Source organism: Pygocentrus nattereri, chromosome 9 (genome assembly GCF_015220715.1).
Source record: "Pygocentrus nattereri isolate fPygNat1 chromosome 9, fPygNat1.pri, whole genome shotgun sequence".
Taxonomy (NCBI): domain Eukaryota; kingdom Metazoa; phylum Chordata; class Actinopteri; order Characiformes; family Serrasalmidae; genus Pygocentrus; species Pygocentrus nattereri.
In genome coordinates, this window is record NC_051219.1 from 25,991,404 (window position 1) to 26,014,173 (window position 22,770).

At 39.5% G+C, this 22,770-nt stretch overlaps 1 protein-coding gene across 1 annotated transcript; it reads right to left on the bottom strand.

Moving 5' to 3' along the window:
* Nucleotides 1-478: 478 nt before the first annotated feature.
* Nucleotides 479-22,610, bottom strand: LOC108427739 (transcription factor-like 5 protein). Its single transcript, XM_017698185.2, has 8 exons — nucleotides 22,533-22,610; nucleotides 20,199-20,445; nucleotides 15,266-15,699; nucleotides 10,441-10,579; nucleotides 8,867-9,029; nucleotides 5,887-6,100; nucleotides 2,611-2,752; nucleotides 479-858 (listed from the first exon to the last, which is right to left on the bottom strand). Exons 2-8 carry the CDS (start codon nucleotides 20,442-20,444, stop codon nucleotides 766-768), a joined length of 1,431 nt encoding a protein of 476 aa, XP_017553674.1. The 5' UTR covers nucleotide 20,445; nucleotides 22,533-22,610; the 3' UTR covers nucleotides 479-765.
* Between the last annotated feature and the right edge of the window lie 160 nt (nucleotides 22,611-22,770).

Consider the following 22,770-nt stretch of genomic DNA (forward strand, 5'->3'; position numbering starts at 1 on the left):
ACTAAAATGTTTTTTTTTTTTTATATATAAAACCTGCTCTATATTCATAAATATGAACATACTCAACACAAGTTTGCCCTAAATATATGTAAATAAAACAGATTTGTAAAAAACTATGAAACACAAATGAGGTAAAACTCCAATATGTAAATTTTAAAGGACTAACTATGTGACGATGGTTTAAATTCTGCTTTTTCTTAGATTTCATGGAGAAACAGTGCCATCCGTAGTTTAATTTCTGCATAACAGATTTGCTCAGTTCAGTAGCAGTTTTATTTACAATTGTGTAAAGGCTCATTTACACAATTTGGCTGCTCATTTATTGTGGAACCTGATCCATTGGAACAACAGGAGTGTTACAACACTATAAAAAAACTTCACAACTGGAAGCAATTCTATTCTGTTTATTATGCGGTCAATTTGTAAAACTACACCAAACTATAGATAACATGGACTTTTTATACATATTATGGAGTTATAGAAAAGTGGTCATTCTTAAACAGAAATAGAAATAGGGACAAAAGTTTTTGTTATTAGAACTCTTAAAAATACAGGGTTCAGGTGATGTCTTCATGGACATTCCCTAATTGTTTACAAAAAAAAATTACTAATATTGCAATTAAATTAAGAATCAACGGACTATCGTCAATAAATAAGGGGTCACTATGTGGTTGCAAAAAGTCCCACATAATATCTTAAATCTGACCTATGTTAAATTTGTGCTAATTTGAGCAAAAGTCATTACTGTGCCGAACTGAGCTGAGACTAAATCTTGCTCTCAGCAACGTCCCTCACTGTTGTAGCACTGCTGGGCTTGAGCCGAACTCCAGTCTCACCACAGAATGCGTTCTCAAAGTCCTAAAGCAGAAGAGACATTTTAATACAGGATGGGACAAAACACTGATCTTAATCATGTACACTGTTCATTCTGTACACACTTAAAATGATAGCTCTTCATGGGTCTATACAGAACCATGAACACTCAAAGAACTATTGCATGATTAAATGGTTCTTTGCATCTTGAAAGGGTTCTCTTCAGATTCATGGTGAATGTGTTTTATATGGTTCTACATGGAACCTTTTTGAAGAAGATTCTTCGATTCTTACAGGCTTGACAGTGTAACAACAGAAGAACCCTTTTTGGTACTACATAGACTACATGCTTTTCAAAAAGGTTACAGCACAATATCCTTTAATCGTTTAATCAGACAAGTGTGCATGGTCCTATAAAGATCTAAAGAACCCTTGAACAGCCATCATTTAAAAAAATGTACAATGATCTACAGTGTACTTATACTAATTGGTTATTTACCATATAGGTGCAGTGAATTCTAGGTGTAGAATTCTAGACTGTAGCCAACAATTCATCAGCCCCCATCCACCCTCCTTCATCAATGAAAATGGACCACCATATGACCACCACATGACCACCGCTGACTAGACATTATCTGGGTAGTGGACCATTTTCATCACAGCAGGTTGCAGTCCATCAGGCGCAGTGCTGCTGGAGTTTTTACCCTCCTCAGTTTGAGTGGTAGGTTTAGAATAGTCTGCTAATCAACAGCTAATAGTGGAGCTGTGGTCAGAAACTCACCACTGACGAAGGGCTAGATCAGGGGTGACAACATGAGGTTCTCTTACTGCCCTGTTGTGGCTCCACAGCAGAATTCAATTTGTAGGTAAAAATAAAATAATCCTTCTTTGCAGTAAAATAAAGCTCTGCTGATCGTTCCAACACAGTTAAAACAATAAATGGTCTTAAACGCTGGAGTTAATGTATAACTGCTAATTCACCCTTTAACCCTGAAGACTGGCGCGCAGACTGTTGGTCACCACAGCAACATATACAATAATCTCACCTAGCTAGCAACTAATGATTCGACAAAGAGAGTGATTTAAGACGAAAATCGATAATTTGGAGACCATTTGTGTTTATAAAAACTCCAGTTGGTTTCCTGATATGTTTAATCTACAACAACAAACTGTCAAACGCTAAAATTTTCCTGTTCCACCTTAAATGGTGCAGCAGTTATATTCTAGCACAGGTACCATTTAAGGTGGAACAGGACAATTCGATCAAGAAGCTGGTGAATGGAAGCCTTGTAAAAAATGAACATTGAGAGATATTTTACAAGCAACTATTTTACTTTTGTGGAAACATTTCCTGCTGGAGATGCAAGAAAAGCAGCTATAGCTGAGCTAAAGCTTAAAGCAGAACAAAGTAAGTCTGCATTTTGTTTATATTATATATATATATATTTATCAGCACATAATGAGACATATTTACAGATGGTAAGAGATGGGCATAAAATGTTACGGCTCCCAAGGTGGATTCATTTTTGTGGAAAGGACAAAATGGCTTTTTTTAACATTTGGGTTGCTGACCTCGTTAGATGATGGCTAATACAAACAGAGTACCAACCAATGAGCTACAGTCTCTAACTGTAAACCAGCAAGGTGGAGCTTACAAAAAAATGGTTTCTCATAAAAAGGCCAGTGGTTTACTATAAAATGTGCAATCCTAAGGCAAGTTTAATTGTATGAGATGTAACTGTATAAAATGAAACAATGAACCTGAAATATATTTTTTGTCTCATGTAAGTTCTTCACCTGTTTGAGGGAGTCTCCATGGAGCTCTCTGATATATTTGAGAAAGGCTGTAGTCCACTGCAGGGTTGTGGCTTTGTCAGTTTCAGCAGTGCAGAAGGGCACCAACAGATTCAGCTCATCACAGCACAAACGGATTCTTCTCCTGCAAATCAATGCATGCTCAATATTTAGTTCAGTAGGTGCGAACTGGTCAGTAAACATACCAGAGAGATAAACAATTCAGTTTGAGAGGTTGCGAGATAATTTTCTATTCAAGCAGTGAAAATTCTACCAACTTATAAACATTTCTGCATAATTTATGGATAATACATAAATGCTCTGTTAGAACATTGGTGGTGATATTAACCAGATGCCTGAACATTTCTTTTGTAGCCTAAAATATAGCTTTGTAAATGTATTGCTGGTGAAAGGGTACATGCAGTGCTTCTTCTTCACTATCATGAACATGTATACACACACAAACACATATGTATAGTTGTGTATATATACATATATCGCTGTTGTCGGAAGAAAACGTTTTTCAGTTTTTCATTTTTTGACATGATTTGAAAATGCCTGTTGCTCTTTATATTGTCTTAATTTCATGAAGAATGGACTAACAGAAACGAGCCAAAATTACTTGGAAAAATGTCTAGTTCCACTGACTTACATTAAAAGCACAGTAGGTTTTTTCCTTCTCATGTAAAGTTACCTCTTTGGAGATACAAGGTTTTCTCCTGACAACACCGATTTTTATATATATATATATATATATATATATATATATATATATATATATATATATATATATATATATATATATATATATATACACACACACACACACACATATATATATATATATATATATATATATATATATACATACATATATACATACACATACCTCAAAAAAATAAAGGGAACACTCAAATAACACATCCTAGATCTGAATGAATGAAATATTCTCATTGAATACTTTGTTCTGTACAAAGTTGAATGTGCCGACAACAAAATCACACAAAAATCATCAATGGAAATCAAATTTATTAACCAATGGAGGCCTGGATTTGGAGTCACACACAAAATTAAAGTGGAAAAACACACTACAGGCTGATCCAACTTTGATGTAATGTCCTTAAAACAAGTCAAAATGAGGCTCAGTATTGTGTGTGTGGCCTCCACGTGCCTGTATGACCTCCCTACAACGCCTGGGCATGCTCCTGATGAGGTGGCAGATGGTCTCCTGAGAATCTCCTCCGCTGTGCGGCCCTCCAAAGAAATGCCACCCCACACCATTACTGACCCACTGCCAAACCGGTCATGCTGAAGGATGTTGCAGGCAGCAGATCGCTCTCCACGGCGTCTCCAGACTCTGTCACGTCTGTCACATGTGCTCAGAGTGAACCTGCTTTCATCTGTGAAGAGCACAGGGCGCCAGTGGCGAATTTGCCAATCCTGGTGTTCTCTGGCAAATGCCAAGTGTCCTGCACGGTGTTGGGCTGTGAGCACAACCCCCATCTGTGGACGTCGGGCCCTCATACTATCCTCATGGACTCGGTTTCTAACCGTTTGTGCAGACACGTGCACATTTGTGGCCTGCTGGAGATCATTTTGCAGGGCTCTGGCAGTGCTCCTCCTGTTCCTCCTTGCACAAAGGCGGAGGTAGCGGTCCTGCTGCTGGGTTGTTGCCCTCCTACGGCCTCCTCCATGTCTCCTGGTAGCACCTCCAGCCTCTGGACACTACGCTGACAGACACAGCAAACCTTGCCACAGCTCACATTGATCATCCATCCTGGATGAGCTGCACTACCTGAGCCACTTGTGTGGGTTGTAGAGTCCTTCTCATGCTACCACGAGTGTGAAAGCACCACCAACACTCAAAAGTGACCAAAACATCAGCCAGAAAGCAGAAAGGTACTGAGAAGTGGTCTGTGGTCCCCACCTGCAGAACCACTCCTTTATTGAGTGTGTCTTGCTAATTGCCAATAATTTCCACCTGTTGTCTGTTCCATTTGCACAACAGCTGTGAAATTGATTGTGAATCAGTGTTGCTTCCTAAGTGGACAGTTTGATTTCACAGAAGTTTGGTTTATTTGGAGATATATTGTGTTGTTTAAGTGTTCCCTTTATTTTTTTGAGCAGTGTATATACATATATACATACATACACACACACACACACACACACACACACACATACACATATATATATATATATATATATATATATATATATATATATATATATATATATATATATATATACGCCATGGAGAGCGATCTGCTGCCTGCAACATCCTTCAGCATGACCGGTTTGGCAGTGGGTCAGTAATGGTGTGGGGTGCCATTTTTTTGGAGGGCCACACAGCCCTCCATGTGCTCGCCAGAGGTAGCCTGACTGCCATTAGGTACAGAGCTGAGATCATCAGACCCCTTGTGAGACCATATGCTGGTGCGGTTGGCCCTGGGCTCCTCATAATGCAGGACAATGCTAGACCTCATGTGGCTGGAGTGTGTCAGCAGTTCCTGCAAGATGAAGGCATTGAAGCTATGGACTGGCCGCCCGTTCCCCAGACCTGAATCCGATTGAGCACATCTGGGACATCATGTCTCGCTCCATCCACCAACGCCACGTTGCACCACAGACTGTCCAGGAGTTGGCAGATGCTTTAGTCCAGGTCTGGGAGGAGATCCCTCAGGAGACCATCCGCCACCTCATCAGGAGCATGCCCAGGTGTTGTCGGGAGGTCATACAGGCACGTGGAGGCCACACACAATACTGAGCCTCATTTTGACTTGTTTTAAGGACCTTACATCAAAGTTGGATCAGCCTGTAGTGTGTTTTTCCACTTTAATTTTGTGTGTGACTCCAAATCCAGGCCTCCATTGGTTAATAAATTTGATTTCCATAGATTTTGTGTGATTTTGTTGTCAGCACATTCAACTTTGTACAGAACAAAGTATTCAGTGAGAATATTTCTTTCATTCAGATCTAGGATGTGTTATTTGAGTGTTCCCTTTATTTTTTTGAGAAGTATATATATATATATATATATATATATATATATATATATATATATATAAATAAAAGATGGAAGCATATAGTCGAAAAAACAAACAAATGAAAAAAACAATGTGTCTTGGCTCATCAACTGCATTCAAAAAGAATTTTGCAAATTTCTGACTATTTATTTTGAGAGAAAACTGAATCTGTAGAGGCTGGATCATGAAATAAATATGGAATACAACAGGAATGGGTGATCAATCTGAATCAAATCCTGCTCCAATACACTACCTGCGGTCTCTTTCCTTGCTGTTGTGTCTCTCCCTTTGTTGCTTGATCTCTAGAGGAGATCCTGCTGTTTTACCATGCTTAAAGCCTGGCACCACACAGCCTTTCTTCCAGTTTCCCGGACCATGGATGATATTGGGGGCCTGCACCTGCAGAGCCCTTGGTACACACTTCCTGGAACGCTTAGCTGGAGGATCAGATTTCTCCTCTGCTTCACCTTTTTAACAACAGAGGGATAAGAGATTTATACTACTTAATTACTCCTTGGTGGGAACTATCTACAGCAGTGTATGTACAATACAAGACAACATATGTGAGCAGAAAAACAGAGAAATTCCAACATTCCTACTGTGCAAAGGTCAGAAACCCTTGCTTTATTTAATTAACGAAGGAGAGTGGAAAGAAAAGGAAAAAACAGGAATTTTCACAGAACGATTAGAAGCTACAGAATAAATGAAACTCCTAACAACCACCTGGAAGACCTGGTACACAACAAAACTGTCCCCATCAGATAAACAGCACTTAAAGCTTTCATCTTTGAGAGAGAGGAGAAAATCAAGCTGCTTCAGATCTGAAAACATCCACAGGTGTTTCTCTTCATCCTTCCACTGTGAGAAGACAACTTGGCACTATGGGTCTGAAAGGATGTGTAGTTGTCAAGAAGAACCTCACTGAGAAAAGGAGACAGATACATCAAACAAACGAGCTGCTGGTGTTCTCAGAACCATGGACTGTCCACCCCAGAGTGTATGTGTGTCTGTGAGTATGTGTATGCAGAAACACATTTGGCTGACCAAATGTCTAAATGTAAACATAAGATAATGTGTGTACAGGAATATACAAAAACAGCACTAGAACTATGAAAATAGTACACAGAAATGGTAAATATAATAATATAGAATATAGAAATGGTATAAAAAAAAGCACAAGAGATAAAAAATAAAATAAAATAAAATAAAAATATCACACTGACACAAAAATCCTGGACAAGGAGTTTTACACCAAAAAAAATTAGACCTCTCACTTATCATTGCTGTCCCAAAAAAGCAGTGGTGGATGAAGTACACAAATCATGTTCTTGAGTTAAAGTAGAGATACCTGAAGTAAAATATTACTCCAGTAAAAGTAGAAGTCCTCCTTTTAGACCTTCACTTGAGTAAAAGTACAAGTATTTGCCTTCAAATGTACTTAATTAATCTTTTAGTACTTTTGATACTTATGATAATTATGACTGTAATGTCCTATTTTTGAAACAAGACTTTTGCTTTATCAAAGGATCACTTTTGGTAAATGGTTTCAGCTTAAGATTTATTTACTTACTTACAAGTTTAAGTTTAATTAAAACTTGCTTTAAACACAGGTTCACAAACGAGTTTTACTGTACTGAATCTGTTGGTCTCTGTTCATAAACATAAACCAGCAAAAACAAATCTGCTATAAAATGAAAGTGTTTGTATAAACAACTGCATATGTGTACATATTTCTACATTGTGGTCTATTTACACAAAGTTAGGTTAGTTTTTTATATACGCATGAGCCAAAATGAATGACATTTTGCATAATGTAGTGGAGTAAAAAGTAGGATATTTGACTTTGAAATGTAGTGGAGTGAAAGTTTACTACATTACTGTCCAGCACTGCAAAAAAGCGCAACATTTTCCCGTTAAAATTTTTTAGCACCATTTGAAAACGCATTGTATAACTTTCATGATGAATAGACTGTTTAAAATTTTGAAAACCAGAACTTGCTTTCCTAAAAAAGCTTCATTTTAAGTTATATAAACAGATGTTAAAATATAATCCTCTTCTATGAAGCAACCACTTTAGATTTTCTAACAAAAACAACATTAAAGAAGATATTATTCATAAAAAATTTTTTTTTAAAGTTATACTGTTCTCTGTCATGTTAGGCAAACAATTAGTTTTTAAAATACAATCCCAATTCCAAAAAGTCCAAAAAGTTGGGAAACAACATAAAATGTAAATAAATGAAAATAAAACCAGAGTACAATGATTTGCAAATCTCATAGACCCATGTTTTATTGACAATTGAATATAGAATACATATCAGATGCTGAAAATAAGACATTTTAGCATTTCACGAAAAATATTAACTCATTTAGAACTTGATGGCAGCAATGCATCTCCATACCATCAAAAATGCAGGCTTTTGAACTGTGAGCTATCCATGGTTTTCAAAAAGAATTTAAAATTTTGATTCATCTGACCACAGAACAGTTTTCCATTTTGTCCATTTTAAATGAGCTTTGGCCCAGAGAAGACAGCAGTGTTTCTGGATCGTGTTGATATGGCTTCTTCTTTGCATGATACAGCTTTAACTTGTATTTGTGGATTGCACAGCTAACTGTGTTCACAGACAATGATTTCTGGAAATATTCCTGAGCCCATGCAGTGATTTCCAGCACAGAATCGTGTCTGTGTTCAATGCATCTAATATTGTCACCCTTTCCCTTGCATACATGGATTTCTCCAGATTCTCTAAATCTCTAAATGTACTGTAGATAGTGGGATATTCAAAGTCTTTGCAATTTTATGTTGAGAAACTTTTTTCAGAAATTGTACCACGTTTTTTATATTTTTTTCGCAGATTTGTGAAACTCTGCCTGTCTTTGCTTCTAAGAGACTCTGCCTTTCCAAAATGCTCTTTTTATACCATCATGTGAGTTAGTTGCAAATTGCTCCTCCATCTGTTTTTCCAGCTTTTCACCACTTACTTTTCCAGCCTTTTGTTGCCCCTGTCCCAATTTTTCTGATGTGTTGCTGCCATCAAGTTCTAAATGAGTTAATACTTTTCATGGTAAAATGTCTCACTTTCAACATCTGATATGTGCTTTATGTTCTAATGTGAATAAAATGTGTCTGAGATTTGCAAATCATTGCATTCTGTTTTTATTCACATTTATTTACATTTTACACAGCGTCCCAACATGTTTGGAACTGGGGTGGTAAAAATAACACCTACTTTCCAGTTTGGTGCCCCTTTGCTCCTCAGCTTTGTCGGTATGGATGATGTATGGAGCCCTCAACAAAACGTCAGTTGTTTTGTCTGGTCTGTAACTGAAGGTGAAGTTCTTGGGAAGGATTTCCTCAGGATGTTTGCTGCCCTCCAATAGGTGATTAAGACCCTGAGATGTTATAACAGATAATCACAAGCCAGAAACACTGCCCAAAGTGATAAACATCTACACATTCAAGGTTTAAATCTATAACCTTATCTATCTCTAGAATCCCTAACCAAATGATTTGATTCCATTACTCCTCCATTAATTCCATTAATTTTCATAAAAACATTCAAAGCATCAAGACATTGCAAATTTCAAAATTTAATTAAAAGATTTTGGTACAATTCAGAATGACTTCTGAAAATACAACAAACATGCGACTGGGGCAACTATTTTACAGTATTTTAATGTATAGTTTTATTTTGTCTTTGGATATTTACACTTGAAAACTGCCTCAATTAAATTTTATATTAAATCAATTTACTAATCATTAATTTAATAAATATATTTCTTTTTACACAGTCATTAGAACGGGCATTTGTTTATATCAGCTCTTTATAACTCTCCAGAAATGACACAAATTACACTAACATAAAGACATTAATCCAAAGGGGGAAATGGCACTTTATTCTGTATTTAGTCCCAACCACAAGCTAAGTCTCCCCATATCATACGATCAAACAAAAGAAAACATTTAATTGGTCTGCACCAAATAAGACAGGTGTGAAAGCGCCCTCAGACAGCTGCAACCCATTCGAGAGCGATCAATACCTTTTAACTCACCTATATATATATATATATATATATATATATATATATATATACTGCTCAAAAAAATAAAGGGAACACTTAAACAACACAATATAACTCCAAGGAAATGAAGCTGTCCACTTAGGAAGCAACACTTAGTCCACTTAGTTGTGCGAATGGAATAGAAAACAGGTGGAAATCATTGGCGATTAGCAAGACACACTCAATAAAGGAGTGGTTCTGCAGGTGGGCACCACAGACCACTTCTCAGTACCTTTCTGCTTTCTGGCTGATGTTTTGGTCACTTTTGAATGTTGGTGGTGCTTTCACACTCGTGGTAGCATGAGACGGACTCTACAACCCACACAAGTGGCTCAGGTAGTGCAGCTCATCCAGGATGGCACATCAATGCGAGCTGTGGCAAGAAGGTTTGCTGTGTCTGTCAGCGTAGTGTCCAGAGACTGGAGGCGCTACCAGGAGACAGGCCAGTACACCAGGAGACGTGGAGGACATTACATCAAAGTTGGATCAGCCTGTAGTGTGTTTTTCCACTTTAATTTTGTGTGTGACTCCAAATCCAGGCCTCCATTGGTTAATAAATTTGATTTCTATTGATGATTTTTGTGTGATTTTGTTGTCAGCACATTCAACTTTGTACAGAATAAAGTATTCAATGGGAATATTTCATTCATTCAGATCTAGGATGTGTTATTTGAGTGTTCCCTTTATTTTTTTGAGCAGTGTATATATTTGTAACTGTATATATTCAGTCATTCTTGAATACCTGAACATGAGTATTTAAGAAAGTCCCCGGAAAGGTACACTCTACTGCAGCCATCTTATCTGTTTTGGGCCAGTTTTCTGACTGTGAAAGCAGTGCGATGCCTTGCGTGTCCGTAGAATGTTGAAGCATCGACAAAAATCTGAAAAAAAGAAGAATGTGTTGAAACAGATGCAAATCACAATACAGACAGAACCTCTTTTCATTATGCTAAACATATTCCTATAAGACAATTAAAAAAAATCTCCTTAGTATCTTTGTAGTTTGTCTTAGAAAACACAATCAGATGGAAGGACAAAGAACACTTTGTTTAAGCATCTTCTTCTGCTCAGACATTTCTCCACAGAAAAACAGCACCATAATCTCAAGTGTCTACTCTTATATCCTCTTGTATCAGACATAAATTTATATAAACATACTATTTATAAAAGCCTACTCCATCAAGCCTTAGTTTTTATAAAGCCTGCTTTGGTCTATCCGCGACCCTAACGGAGAAGCGGCTTAGGAAAATGGATGGATGGATGGATGCTTTGGTCTATTTCACCCTAGATTTTATGACAACCACAGTTTGTTAAAATAAACCTCTCTAAACATTAATAGTAGTATCAGTTGTCATGAAAGGCTTATGAATGCTACCCTAAACTGAAATGTTACCAGAATCTCAGCCATTTCTCATCCAAGACTAAGATCCCCTTCTCAGTCTTCAAGATATGAATAGTATCTCAGCTATCTAATGCTACTTCTCTTGAGAATCACCAGTAAGCCGTCTGAGCCACAAAAGAGTTGTTTTTAAAGCATTAGTTGAGATGTAAACAGTCATTCAAAGTGGTTTGCTGCGAAATGGTCATTTGTAGAGACAGGAACGGGGGTCGTCACATATACAACACAAATATACTACTACTACTACTACTACTACTACTACTACTACTACTACTACTACTACTACTACTACTACTACTACTACTACTACTACTACTACTAATAGATTTAATTACAGAGCACTTTTCATACCAGTGGCAGCTCAAAGTGCTTTAAAGACAGGTGACAGTTTTACAGTAATAGACAATGACAGATTAAGTTTAAAAGAAATACCAAAGCGACGTAGAGTTTTAATTAAACATTTACAAGATAAGTTTTTAAATGTTTCTTAAACGTTTGGACTAATAGAAGGTGGAATGGAGTTCCACAGTTTAGAGGCATAATAACTGAAAGATGCCTCTCCATGTTTTCTGTATTTTACAGAGGTTGTTTGCAGAATGCCAGTATCTGCAGATCTAAGATCACATGTTGGAACACAGGTACAGAGGTGCTTTAAGGTCATTTATACTAGAAACAGAATTTTTAAATCCATTCTGAGCGATACAGATAGCTGGTGCTAGTTCTTTCAAATCAGGGGTGATTTGATCTTTTTTTTGTTCATTTTTGTTATATTGCAAGAGAGTTATCCAAAACCCTCTGTAAAGAGATTTCAAAAGAAATGGCTAAACGCGGCCGTAGGAGAACAAGGCTGCAGTGTCGAAGAGCAGTTCAAGGTCTGAAAGCAAAGTTTAAAGAATCTGAGGACACAAACCAAAGAAGTGACTGAGCTGTTTTTACAGCACGCTCAAACACATTCTGGGTGATGACCCCAGCTGTCAGTTCGGAAAGGTTCATGATCTCTCCCTGTGACGCTGGCAGAGATTAAACTAAACCCTCCAGGAGCAACTGGCATTCGTTGGCCATCATCTGCCTCTTCAGAATTCCTGTCATTGATAAGCTGTTTTGATCTAACTCAACACGTTGACTTTCCGACTCATAAGAAGGGTCATATTCTGGACATAATCTGTTCTACGGGTGGGATTATTACTAATATAACTGGACATTGTGTTGGTGTGTCTGACCATATACTAATCAATGCCTCTTTCTCTCCACCTGTTCCTAAACCTCACTCAAAATCTGTACTTACTTATCGTAATGTTAAGGCTATTGATTGTCCTTCTCTGTTGGCCTCTCTGGAAACGTTTAATTTTGCCCATCTTAGTTCAATGCAATCCACTGATGATGCTATATCTTTCTATAACTGTACTCTACGTGCTTGTCTTGACACCTTGGCACCGATGAAAACTAGATCTGTGCCTTCTACTCATAGATCGCCTTGGTTTACTCCTGCTCTCCGCAATATGAAAACAGCTGGAAGACGTCTAGAACGTCTTTTTAAGAAATCCGGGTTGCAGGTTCACTATCTAGCTTACACTGATCATCTGGCCTCATACAAAGTAGCACTAAACAATGCTCGTGCATCATACTACGCGGATGTTTTCAGTGCTGCTGGTCAGAATCCCAAGCTTCTGTTTTCAGTGGTAAATAAGCTTCTGCGACCCCCATCAACTGCAAATACTGCCTCAACTGATCTATGTAATGCCTTTCTGAAATTCTACGGTAACAAGGTGTCAACCATCTATAAAGACCTGTTGAATACCCCTGTTGACTACCATGGGCCTATCGTTTTCTCTCCAACTCTGTCACTTTCTTTTTCAAATTTCTCTCTGACTGACTCAACTTCTATTGTCAATATTATAGCTAACTCTAAGACTTCATCCTCTCGACTGGACCCTGTTCCTACCCATCTTCTTCAACGCTGTGTCTCTATCTTTTCCGAACCAATATGCCACTTGGTTAATCTTTCACTCACTTCTGGATATGTTCCTGTGTCTTTAAAAACAGCAGCTGTCACACCTATCATTAAGAAACCTGACTCAGATATAACAATTTTGAGCAATTACAGGCCTATTTCAAATCTCCCATTCATCTCTAAAGTTCTAGAAAAGGTCGTGGCTTCCCAGCTGCTTGATTTTTTGAACTCTAATGATCTATTTGAAAAATTTCAATCTGGTTTTCGTTTGCATCATAGCACAGAGACTGCTCTTCTCTGTGTCCTAAATGACCTTCTCCTTTCCGCGGATACAGGTTGCATCTCCATTCTTTTGCTTCTTGATCTCACTGCTGCTTTCGACACAGTAAATCACAATGTTCTCTTAACTAGGCTCACTGAGATTGGTCTCTCTGGAACCGTACTATCCTGGTTCCACTCGTATCTGACTAACAGGCTTCAGTTTATTTCAATTGGGAACCATACGTCTGACACAGTGCCCATTGAACATGGTGTCCCTCAGGGTTCCGTCCTTGGTCCCCTCCTTTTTATAATCTATATTCTCCCCCTCGGTTATATTTTTCGTAGTCACAATTTACACTTTCATTGCTATGCTGATGATACTCAGATCTATCTCAGCTTCAAACCAGCAGCACTGTTTCCCCCACCCCAGTTAAATAGATGTCTTACTGATCTGAACTCCTGGCTTAGGGCAAATTTTCTTTCTTTAAATGCACACAAAACCGAGTTTATAGTTACTGGCTCCAAGTCAACTGTTAACGCTCTCAAAAATCTTGCTCTCACTGTAAATTATATTACAATCACTCCATCTGTCACTGTCCGAAACCTAGGTGTTCTTTTTGACCCTTCTTTGTCTTTTGAACCGCACATCAAGTCTCTGTCTAGGTCGGCATTTTTCCACCTTCGCAATATTTCACGTATCCGTCCTTTACTGTCCCCGGCTGCAGCTGAGTCTCTGGTCCATGCTTTTGTTACTTCTCGCCTGGACTATTGTAACTCATTGCTCTATGGGCTCCCCGCTAAGTCACTTAGGTTGTTACAAATAGTGCAAAATTCTGCAGCACGGATTCTCACATACACTAAAAAATCTGAGCACATTACTCCTGTTCTTCAGAGACTTCATTGGCTGCCCATTACTTTACGTATTCGCTATAAAATTCTACTTCTCACATTCAAGGCACTTCATGGCCTGGCTCCTGCATACTTACTCGACCTTCTAATACCCTACAAGCCCACTCGTAACCTCAGGTCTTCGGAAGCAGGCCTTCTAGTGGTCCCTAGGTTCAGGCTCAGCTCTATGGGTGGTCGTTCCTTCAGTGTTGCGGCCCCCTTGCTCTGGAACTCTCTTCCTCTCTCTCTTCGCTCTACCTCTTCTCTTTCTCATTTCAAATCTTTATTGAAATCTCATCTTTTTCTCCTTCATTTTTCTCCTGCATCTTCCTCGGGCCTTGTGTAAGGTGATATGCATTTTGTAAAGCGACCTTGGGTTTTGTGTAAAGGCGCTATATAAGTTCAACTTATTATTATTATTATTATCATGATTGTTTACCTCTGGATAAGCCATGTGAAGCAATGTGAGGAATTGTTCTTTTGCACATGCGGTCAGTTTACAAGCTGATCTGTTCAGACTAATGTTGCATACTGATCACAATTAAAAGACAGTGTGAACAGCCAAAAAAATAAATAAATAAAAATCAGATTTGGTGAGAAAATCAGATTTGAGCCAATTTTGCATGCTGTGTGAATGGAGCCTTTGTTGCAGCGGTTTGGGCAAGACCTTTTCCTGTTCCAGCACGACTGAGCCCCTGTGTACAAAGTGAGCTCCATAAAGACATGGTTTGACGAGTTTGTTGTGGAGAAACTCCAGTGGCCGGTACAGACCCCTGACCTCAACCCCACTGAATACTCTGGGATTGCAAGTCAGACCTTCTCATCCAACCAGGTGTCTGACCTCTCAAAAGCTCTTCTGACTGAATGTGAACAAATTCCTACAGACACACTGCAAAATCTTGTGGAAAGCCTTCCCAGAAGAGTGGAGGCTGTTACAGTCGCAAAGGGGAGCCAACTCCATATTAATGAACATGATTTTAGATGTCCAACAAGCTAATACAGGTGTCCACATATTTTTGGCTGTAAAGCTGTACTTTAACCAGTATTGAAAATACAGAAAGAACATACGTATTCAGAACTGCTGCCTGTGACTCCTGCTGTCTGTTTTTGTCGCCAGGGCTGCAATTGAACCTCTTCTCTAGGCACACACGTGCAGGTGGGTTGGGTCTGAGATGTAGTGGAGGTACTGCTCTGCGGTCAGAAGAGTCCACACTGCGATCCTTGGCATATTTCACCTTTGCTAGCACAGAGTTTGGCACCTCCACACAGCACGTTGGTGTCATTTCCCCATCAGTGACAATCATTTTAATTTCCTGAACGTTCTCTGTTTCTGGATGGTTAGAGTCAGAGAAGGTGTATGGCTCATCTATATCTAATATAGACGATGCGACAGGCTGGCACACAGCTGGGGTGGATGGGGGTGAGCAGGATGTGCTGTTGTTTTCCCTCTTGGGGTAGCTAGTAAGGCTGCTCTCAGTGTAACTTGGCTGATTTAACTCCTCCTGTGAAAATAAATTACATTGTTACATGATGTCAGTACAGAGTTATCAGTTTATTAAGCACAACTGTCTTGTATCAACACTCTTGACATAATATTATGATCATTTTCATTTTTATTCTGGTTTATCAAGATATCACAATACTGTGTTTAGAAGAAAAAAATACATAGTACATAGTGCATACATGCAGTGTTCTCAATGTAATGTTTACTAGCAACAATGTTTTGCTAGTTACTAAGGCTTAAACCAAAAAAATAGACTAAAATAGCTGCACAAACATCAAATGAAGTTTGTGAAAACAAAAAATTATAACAGAAGTTGTTAAACCAGCACTACTCTGCATGTCTACAAAAAAAACTTCTTTTGTGGATGCTGAAATGCTGTCAATTTAGTCATTTTGTCATTTAACTCATTTAGTCATTTAAATTTTCCACTGCAGGGCTGAATGATTCTAAGCATGGAGGGTAACTGTTCCAGGGCTCTTTCCACATTAAGACAGTTTGATACGGAACACTTAAAACTGGGCTCAGCAAGGGGGTTTTTTTTTTGGCACGCTTAGCTAACCGTAAGGTTTGATTCCTTTGGTTTTCTAAGCATGCCAAAAAAAATGAGCTGAGCCCATGTTGAACCATGTTCACAAAAGCTTTACTGACACAAATTTAGAAGACAATGACTCAAATCTGAGAATGTGAAATCAAGCGGCTGATGTTAGAAGGACAGAAAGCTGAAAGTAAACCTTTTCTCTGGTATCTAAAGCTAGAGGCCCATAGCTAATTTGATGCTACCCGTGTCCTCTCTCCTAGCCAAGTTAACTTAGCTAAAAATATTCAACATCCCAGTGCAGTGTAGTTCTCTTTAGCATTTACTAGTTCTGTTTTAAATGGAAAATGAAACCACAACCAGTCAGAGTCCAGAATGGCCCAGTATGGCCTGGAGAACCGTCTGTCTATATATTAAAATTTAATTAAACTAATTAATTAAACATATTAAACTCTCTATTTAGAAAGATTTTACACAAATAAAGAGCTTTTAAGGATCCCTAGACATTTTGAGTAACACTTTACTTCTTCTTCGTCTTTCGGCTGCTCCCTTTAGGGGTCACCACAGCGGATCATCTGCCTCCATCTTGCCCTATCCATTGCCTCCTCTACTTTCACACCAACCATCTCCATGTCCACCTTAACTACATCCATAAACCTTCTCTGAGGTCTACCTCTTCTCCTTCTACCCAGCAGCTCCATCTCCAACATTCTTTGCCCAATATATCCACTATTCCTCCTCAACACATGTCCAAACCATCTCAACCTGGCCTCTCTGGCTTTATCACCAAACTGCTCCACCTTCACTTTCCCTCTGATCTGCTCATTTCTAATCATGTCCATCCTTGTCAATCCCAACGAAAATCTCAGCATCTTCATCTCCGCCACCTCCAGCTCAGCCTCCTGTCTTTTAGACAGAGCCACAGTCTCCAAACCATACATCATAGCAGGACGCACTACTGTCTTGTAAACCTTCCCTTTCACTCTTGCTGCTATCCTTCTGTCACACATCAGCCCTGACACCCGTCTCCACCCACTCCATCCTGCCTGCACCCTCTTCTTCACCTCTTTTCTACACTGTCCATTGCTCTGGATGGTTGACCCAAGATACTTGAAGTCATCACCTTTACAACCTCTACTCCTTGCATCTTCACCTTTCCACCTGCCTCCCTCTCATTCACACACATGTATTCCGTCTTATCTCTACTGACCTTCATTCCTCTCCTCTCCAGTGCAAACCTCCACCTCTCCAGATTCTCTTCCACCTGCTCTCTACTCTCACCACAGATTACAATGTCATCTGCAAACATCATGGTCCATGGAGCCTCCTGCCTGACCTCATCTGTCAACCTTTCCATCACCATTGCAAACAACAAGGGGCTCAAAGCTGATCCCTGATGTAACCCTACCTTCACCTTGAAACCATTTGTCACTCCAACTGCACACCTCACCACTGTCTCACTATCCTCATACATGTCCTGCACCATCCTAACATACTTTTCAGCTACACCTGACTTCCTCATACAGTACCACAGTTCCTCTTTTGGCACCCTATCATATGCCTTCTCTAGATCCACAAAGACACAATGTAGCTCCTTCTGACCTTCTCTGTACTTCTCTACCAACACTCTCAACGAATGAATCTGTGGTACTCTTTCTGGGCATGAAACCAAACTGCTGCTCACTGATCTGAACCTCTCGCCTTAGCCTTCCTTCAACAACTCTTTCCCATATCTTCATGGTGTGGCTCATCAACTTTATACCTCTGTAGTTACTGCAGCTCTGCACATCACCCTTGTTCTTAAAAATGGGGACCAATACACGGCTTCTCCAGTCATCAAGCATCCTCTCACTCTCCAGGATTTTGTTAAACAACCTGGTTAAAAGGTCCACTGCCTTCTCTCCTAAACATCTCCATACCTCCACAGGTATGTCATCTGGACCAACTGCCTTTTCAATCTTCATCCTTTTTAAAGCTGCCCTCACTTCCACTTTACTAATTCTCTGCACTTCCTGATCCACTATCTCTCCCCCCGTTGTCCTCCTCTCTCTCTCGTTTTCCTCATTCATTAGTTCTTCAAAGTACTCCTTCCATCTACTCAACACTCTCTGTTCACTCACTAGTACATTTCCCTCTCTATCCTTTATCAGCCTAACCTGCTGTACATCCTTTCCAGCTCTATCTCTCTGTTTAGCCAAACGATACAAGTCCTTTACTCCTTCTTTACTGTCCAGCCTCTCATACAGCTCATCATAGGCCTGAGCCTTTGCCTTTGCCACCATTCTTTTCATTATGCGACTAGCCTCACAGTACTCCTGCCTACTTCCTTCATCTCTCTGGTTATCCCACTTTTTCTTAGCTGCCTTCTTCTTCTGAATACTCTCCTGGACTTCCTCATTCCACCACCAACTTTCCTTGTCTTCTTTCCTCTGACCAGACGAAACACCCAACACATTCTTGCCAGTTTCTCTCACCACCTTAGCTGTAGTTTCCCAGTCCTCAGGTAGCTCCTCACTGCCCCCAAGGGTCTGCTGCAATTTTTCCCTGAACTGCCCGCAACCATCCTCCTCCTTCAGCTTCCACCATCTCATCTTTGGCTCTGTCTTCACTCTCTTCCTCTTCTGTTTCTAATCTCATTCTACAGACAACCACCCTATGCTGCCTTGCTACACTTTCCCCTGGTACCACTTTACAATCTCCAATCTCCTTTAGGTGGCATCTCCTGCTAAGGATATAATCCACCTGTGTGCACCTCCCTCCACTCTTGTATGTCACCCTGTGTTCTTCCCTCTTCTGAAAATACGTGTTCACCACAGCCATTTCCATTGTCTTTGCAAAATCTACAACCATCTGTCCTTCCGCATTTCTGTCTTTCACACCATACATACCCAGCACCTCTTCATCCCCTCTGTTCCCTTCACCAACATGTCCATTGAAGTCTGCACCAATCACCAATCTCTCCTCTCTAGGGACACCATCTACCACTTCATCCATCTTACTCCAAAATTCCTCTTTCTCCTCTAACTGACAACCAACCTGTGGTGCATATTTATTATCAAAATTACACCATCAACCTCCAACTTCAGGCTCATGATCCTGTCTGACACTCTCTTTACATCCAGAACACTTTTGACAAGCTGTTCCTTTAGGATTATCCCTACTTCATTTCTCTTCCTCTCTACACCATGACATCCACCTCCAACGTTCCTGGCCTTGCTTCTTTTCCATCTGGTCTCCTGGACACACAGAATATCTACCTTCCTTCTCTCCATCATGTCTGCAAGCTCTCTGCCTTTACCAGTCATTGTCCCTATGTTCAGAGTCCCTACTTTAACCTCCACACTCCTGCCTTTCCTTCTCTCTCTCGCTGCCGTCTAACCCGCCTTCCTCCTCTCCTCTTTGATGGTCTTCGACCTACAGTAGTCCAATTTCCACCGGCACAGGCGGTCGTTGTTAACCCGGGCCTTGACCGATCCGGTATGGCAATCATATTTGTGATCCGTATGATAGTTTTGGCACAAGTTTTACGCCGGATGCCCTTCCTGACGTAACCCTCACCATTTATCCGGGCTTGGGACCGGCACCAAAAGTACACAAAATACACCCCTAATGGCTGGTTTTGCGTAACACTTTACTTGAGCCTTGCTAAATAACATAACAATGGCATAACGACACATCAGCCTTTGCTTAGTAAGATGACAGTGTAATGTTACCGGTAACTGTTGGTAATTTCATAGCGTGAGTATCATTCATGACAGCATATGACATTTTCAAAAACATGTTTATGTCATGGTTTTGCCAATGCTATGTAGCAGAGCTAAAGTGTCACCACACCTTTTAATAAACTGGCAAGTGTATAATCCAAAATATACACAGAATATACACACACACATCTTCTAAGCCGCTTCTCCTTCTGGGTAGCGGGACACAGAATATATTGCAATATAATTTGAAAACATTACTTTTCTGCATGGGATGATTTCCACCAGCTCCTCCTGCTCTGCAGTCTGCGCCTCCATCTGGGCGTGAAGGATGTGCTGAAGATGAGAGTACTCCACCTCAGTTATTTCCGTCAGGCTAAACTCAGAGCTCACAGCTGGGCCTTGATCACACCCGTTCTGACTCACAGTGACGCTGACCGGATGAGGTAAGAACTGCCCCACCACAGGTGCTACATGTAGAGTCTTGTGTGCAACTGAAGTGGTCATTCTTAAACAGAGCAGAGAAAACGGTTAGCAAAACACTACAGTCAGAAAACTGACAGTGAGCTGGCTGCCTAAAACACCGTTAGCAAGTATTGTCAAGTACTTCCTAACTTTGACAATTCAAGGAAAAATCTTTAATTGGTACAGAACCTTTAAATAATACAAACGATTCTAAATGCTCACACAAGAAATACTTAAAGCGCTTATAACACAGGAAATAACATGTTGCTCATTTTTTGATGTAAAAGAGTTTCATGTGGTATTTAAACACTCCCCAGTCCATACAGTCAATAAATATAAACAAAGTCACTGTTCATGTGATGTCACAGATTACCTCCACCCACTCATGCTTAAGTTATAAGGAGAGCTTCAGTCAACTAAAAACTGATAAGTCTTAAAAGGTAGAACAGTGTGAAATGTTCCACTTTGGAAAAAATGACAGAGCCAGAATTGTTCACTGTGGTGGTGATAGGAACCAGACGTCCACCTCTAAAAGCTCCCTCACAGAAAGTTATTACATGAAAAGGTTACGACTACAGTGCCTGATGTCTGAGACATTGTGTTACCATCTCTTTGAAAAGGTTTTGGCCTAAAAAGTATTTTTAAAATACATTAAAAAGCAGCAACGCCATTGTGAGACAAAACAGGCCCCCGCAATTTTTTTTTAACTTATTAACTAATTTTTTTATCATCATCAACATTTCATATAAAACCCAGACGACGCGTGTAGGTTCACTGATCATTCTGGGTATTAAATCAAAGGCTGTGAAGACATTTATCCCACTGACACTGAGACATATCCCAAGACACAGATTCCTATTATCACCATTTGCAAAGAAAATCAGAGTTGACTATTGAGTTGACCAAGTTTCTACATACTGCACCGTTTAACAAACCACTCTGAATTTCTCTTTACAGTTCACTTAATGAGCTTGTTTGCTACATGCCGTGTACTGATTTTAATATAGTTAATAAGCAATGATTTAAGGTCTTTCTTTTGAAGATTATTTTTTATTTAGAGGGTGAGTACTCAAAGTATTCTCATTAAATGTAAAAAGTAACTGTATTCTATATTCTGCCTTTACAAAAATGCAACTTGGACTAAATTTCTGAATTTTCTGAATACATATTCACAATGCTTGTATTTTGTTACATCCCAACCCTGAGTGGGGTCCAGTGCAGGACATACTGAAAATGTTTCGTGAGCAGTGCTGGCATTGTTTAAGCTGGTAATTAAACAAAGGCAGACTACTCTAACTCATAATCTTCCAAGTGTTACACTCGCCCCGTCAAAATCATCAGACCAATTACAGTGTAAAAACACGGAGTCGATAAAGTCAAAGAGTCAACTCCAGGCATTTTGACTGTTAGGGTCATTGGCCAAGAGGCGCCTCCGACTCCTAGAGGAATCGATTCGTTTGAAACCGACTCCCAATCACCAAGTTAGTTTTCCCGCTCTACGTTTTGGAGACATTCTAAAACTAAAAAAAAATGCTTAATGTTGTAACCTACATATTTTTCCTCATAAACACTGTCTTCTGACAAAAAAAATATTCTATAACTTGAAGAGAGACGTACTGCTTTGACATAAGCGTTATAAACCGTTATAGCTTAGTGTAACTGCTGTCTGTGTCCTCGAAAAACAACGTAAGAATAGCTAACCGGCTAACGAATCCTGTCAGTGTCAGAAATTTAGTCAGAAACGCTTTATTACTTGACCGTTGTCTGTTCGTAACTTTTCTCTGATGTTTAAAATTCATTTACTCACCAATTCGCAAATTTTACAACAGTATCTGGAATGTTTTGTAAAACCAACTCTGACTAAGTTACCTAGTTACAAGGCTAAAGTCGGCTTCCAATTTCCCCGTTCCACCTTAAATGGTGCATTAGTTACGTTCCGCCGCAGGCGCCACAACGGAACTGCTACAACATTTAAGGTGGAACGGGGAAATTCTAACCAGAAGCTAAAGAATAAGCTTCGAGACTAAAGTCGTGGTTAACCGGCTTGCTAACATAGCAAAAATTTAAGACTAAGAAGACATGTTAGGTTAATTCAGACATAAATTACTCTCAGAAAATGACATAAGTTACCTGAGAAAGCGTATCTGGAGAAAAACGCTCTTCAGGCATCGGAGAAAATCCCTGCTCCTCTCATTGGTTCTGGGTTGCCAGATCCATCTACCAGATTCACCCAGCTAATGTGTGTCTATATGCAACTTTCGCTTTCCACAGAAAAATATTAATTTCTTTTTTTTCTGTTTTTAATGATGCAGCTGTCCTTCCCACAGTGTGAAAATGTCATGATGAATGGGTCAATAAAAATGTTCCA

What these genes read in the sequence shown, in the direction of transcription:
- LOC108427739 (XM_017698185.2), bottom strand. Translation starts at nt 20,444, where the DNA reads ATGACCACTTCAGTTGCACACAAGACTCTACATGTAGCACCTGTGGTG. An exon ending in AAATCATCCCATGCAGAAAA is followed by an intron (nt 15,700 to 20,198) that starts GTAATGTTTTCA and finishes TTATTTTCACAG; the next exon opens with GAGGAGTTAAATCAGCCAAG. An exon ending in TCTTAAATACTCATGTTCAG is followed by an intron (nt 9,030 to 10,440) that starts GTATTCAAGAAT and finishes ATAACATCTCAG; the next exon opens with GGTCTTAATCACCTATTGGA.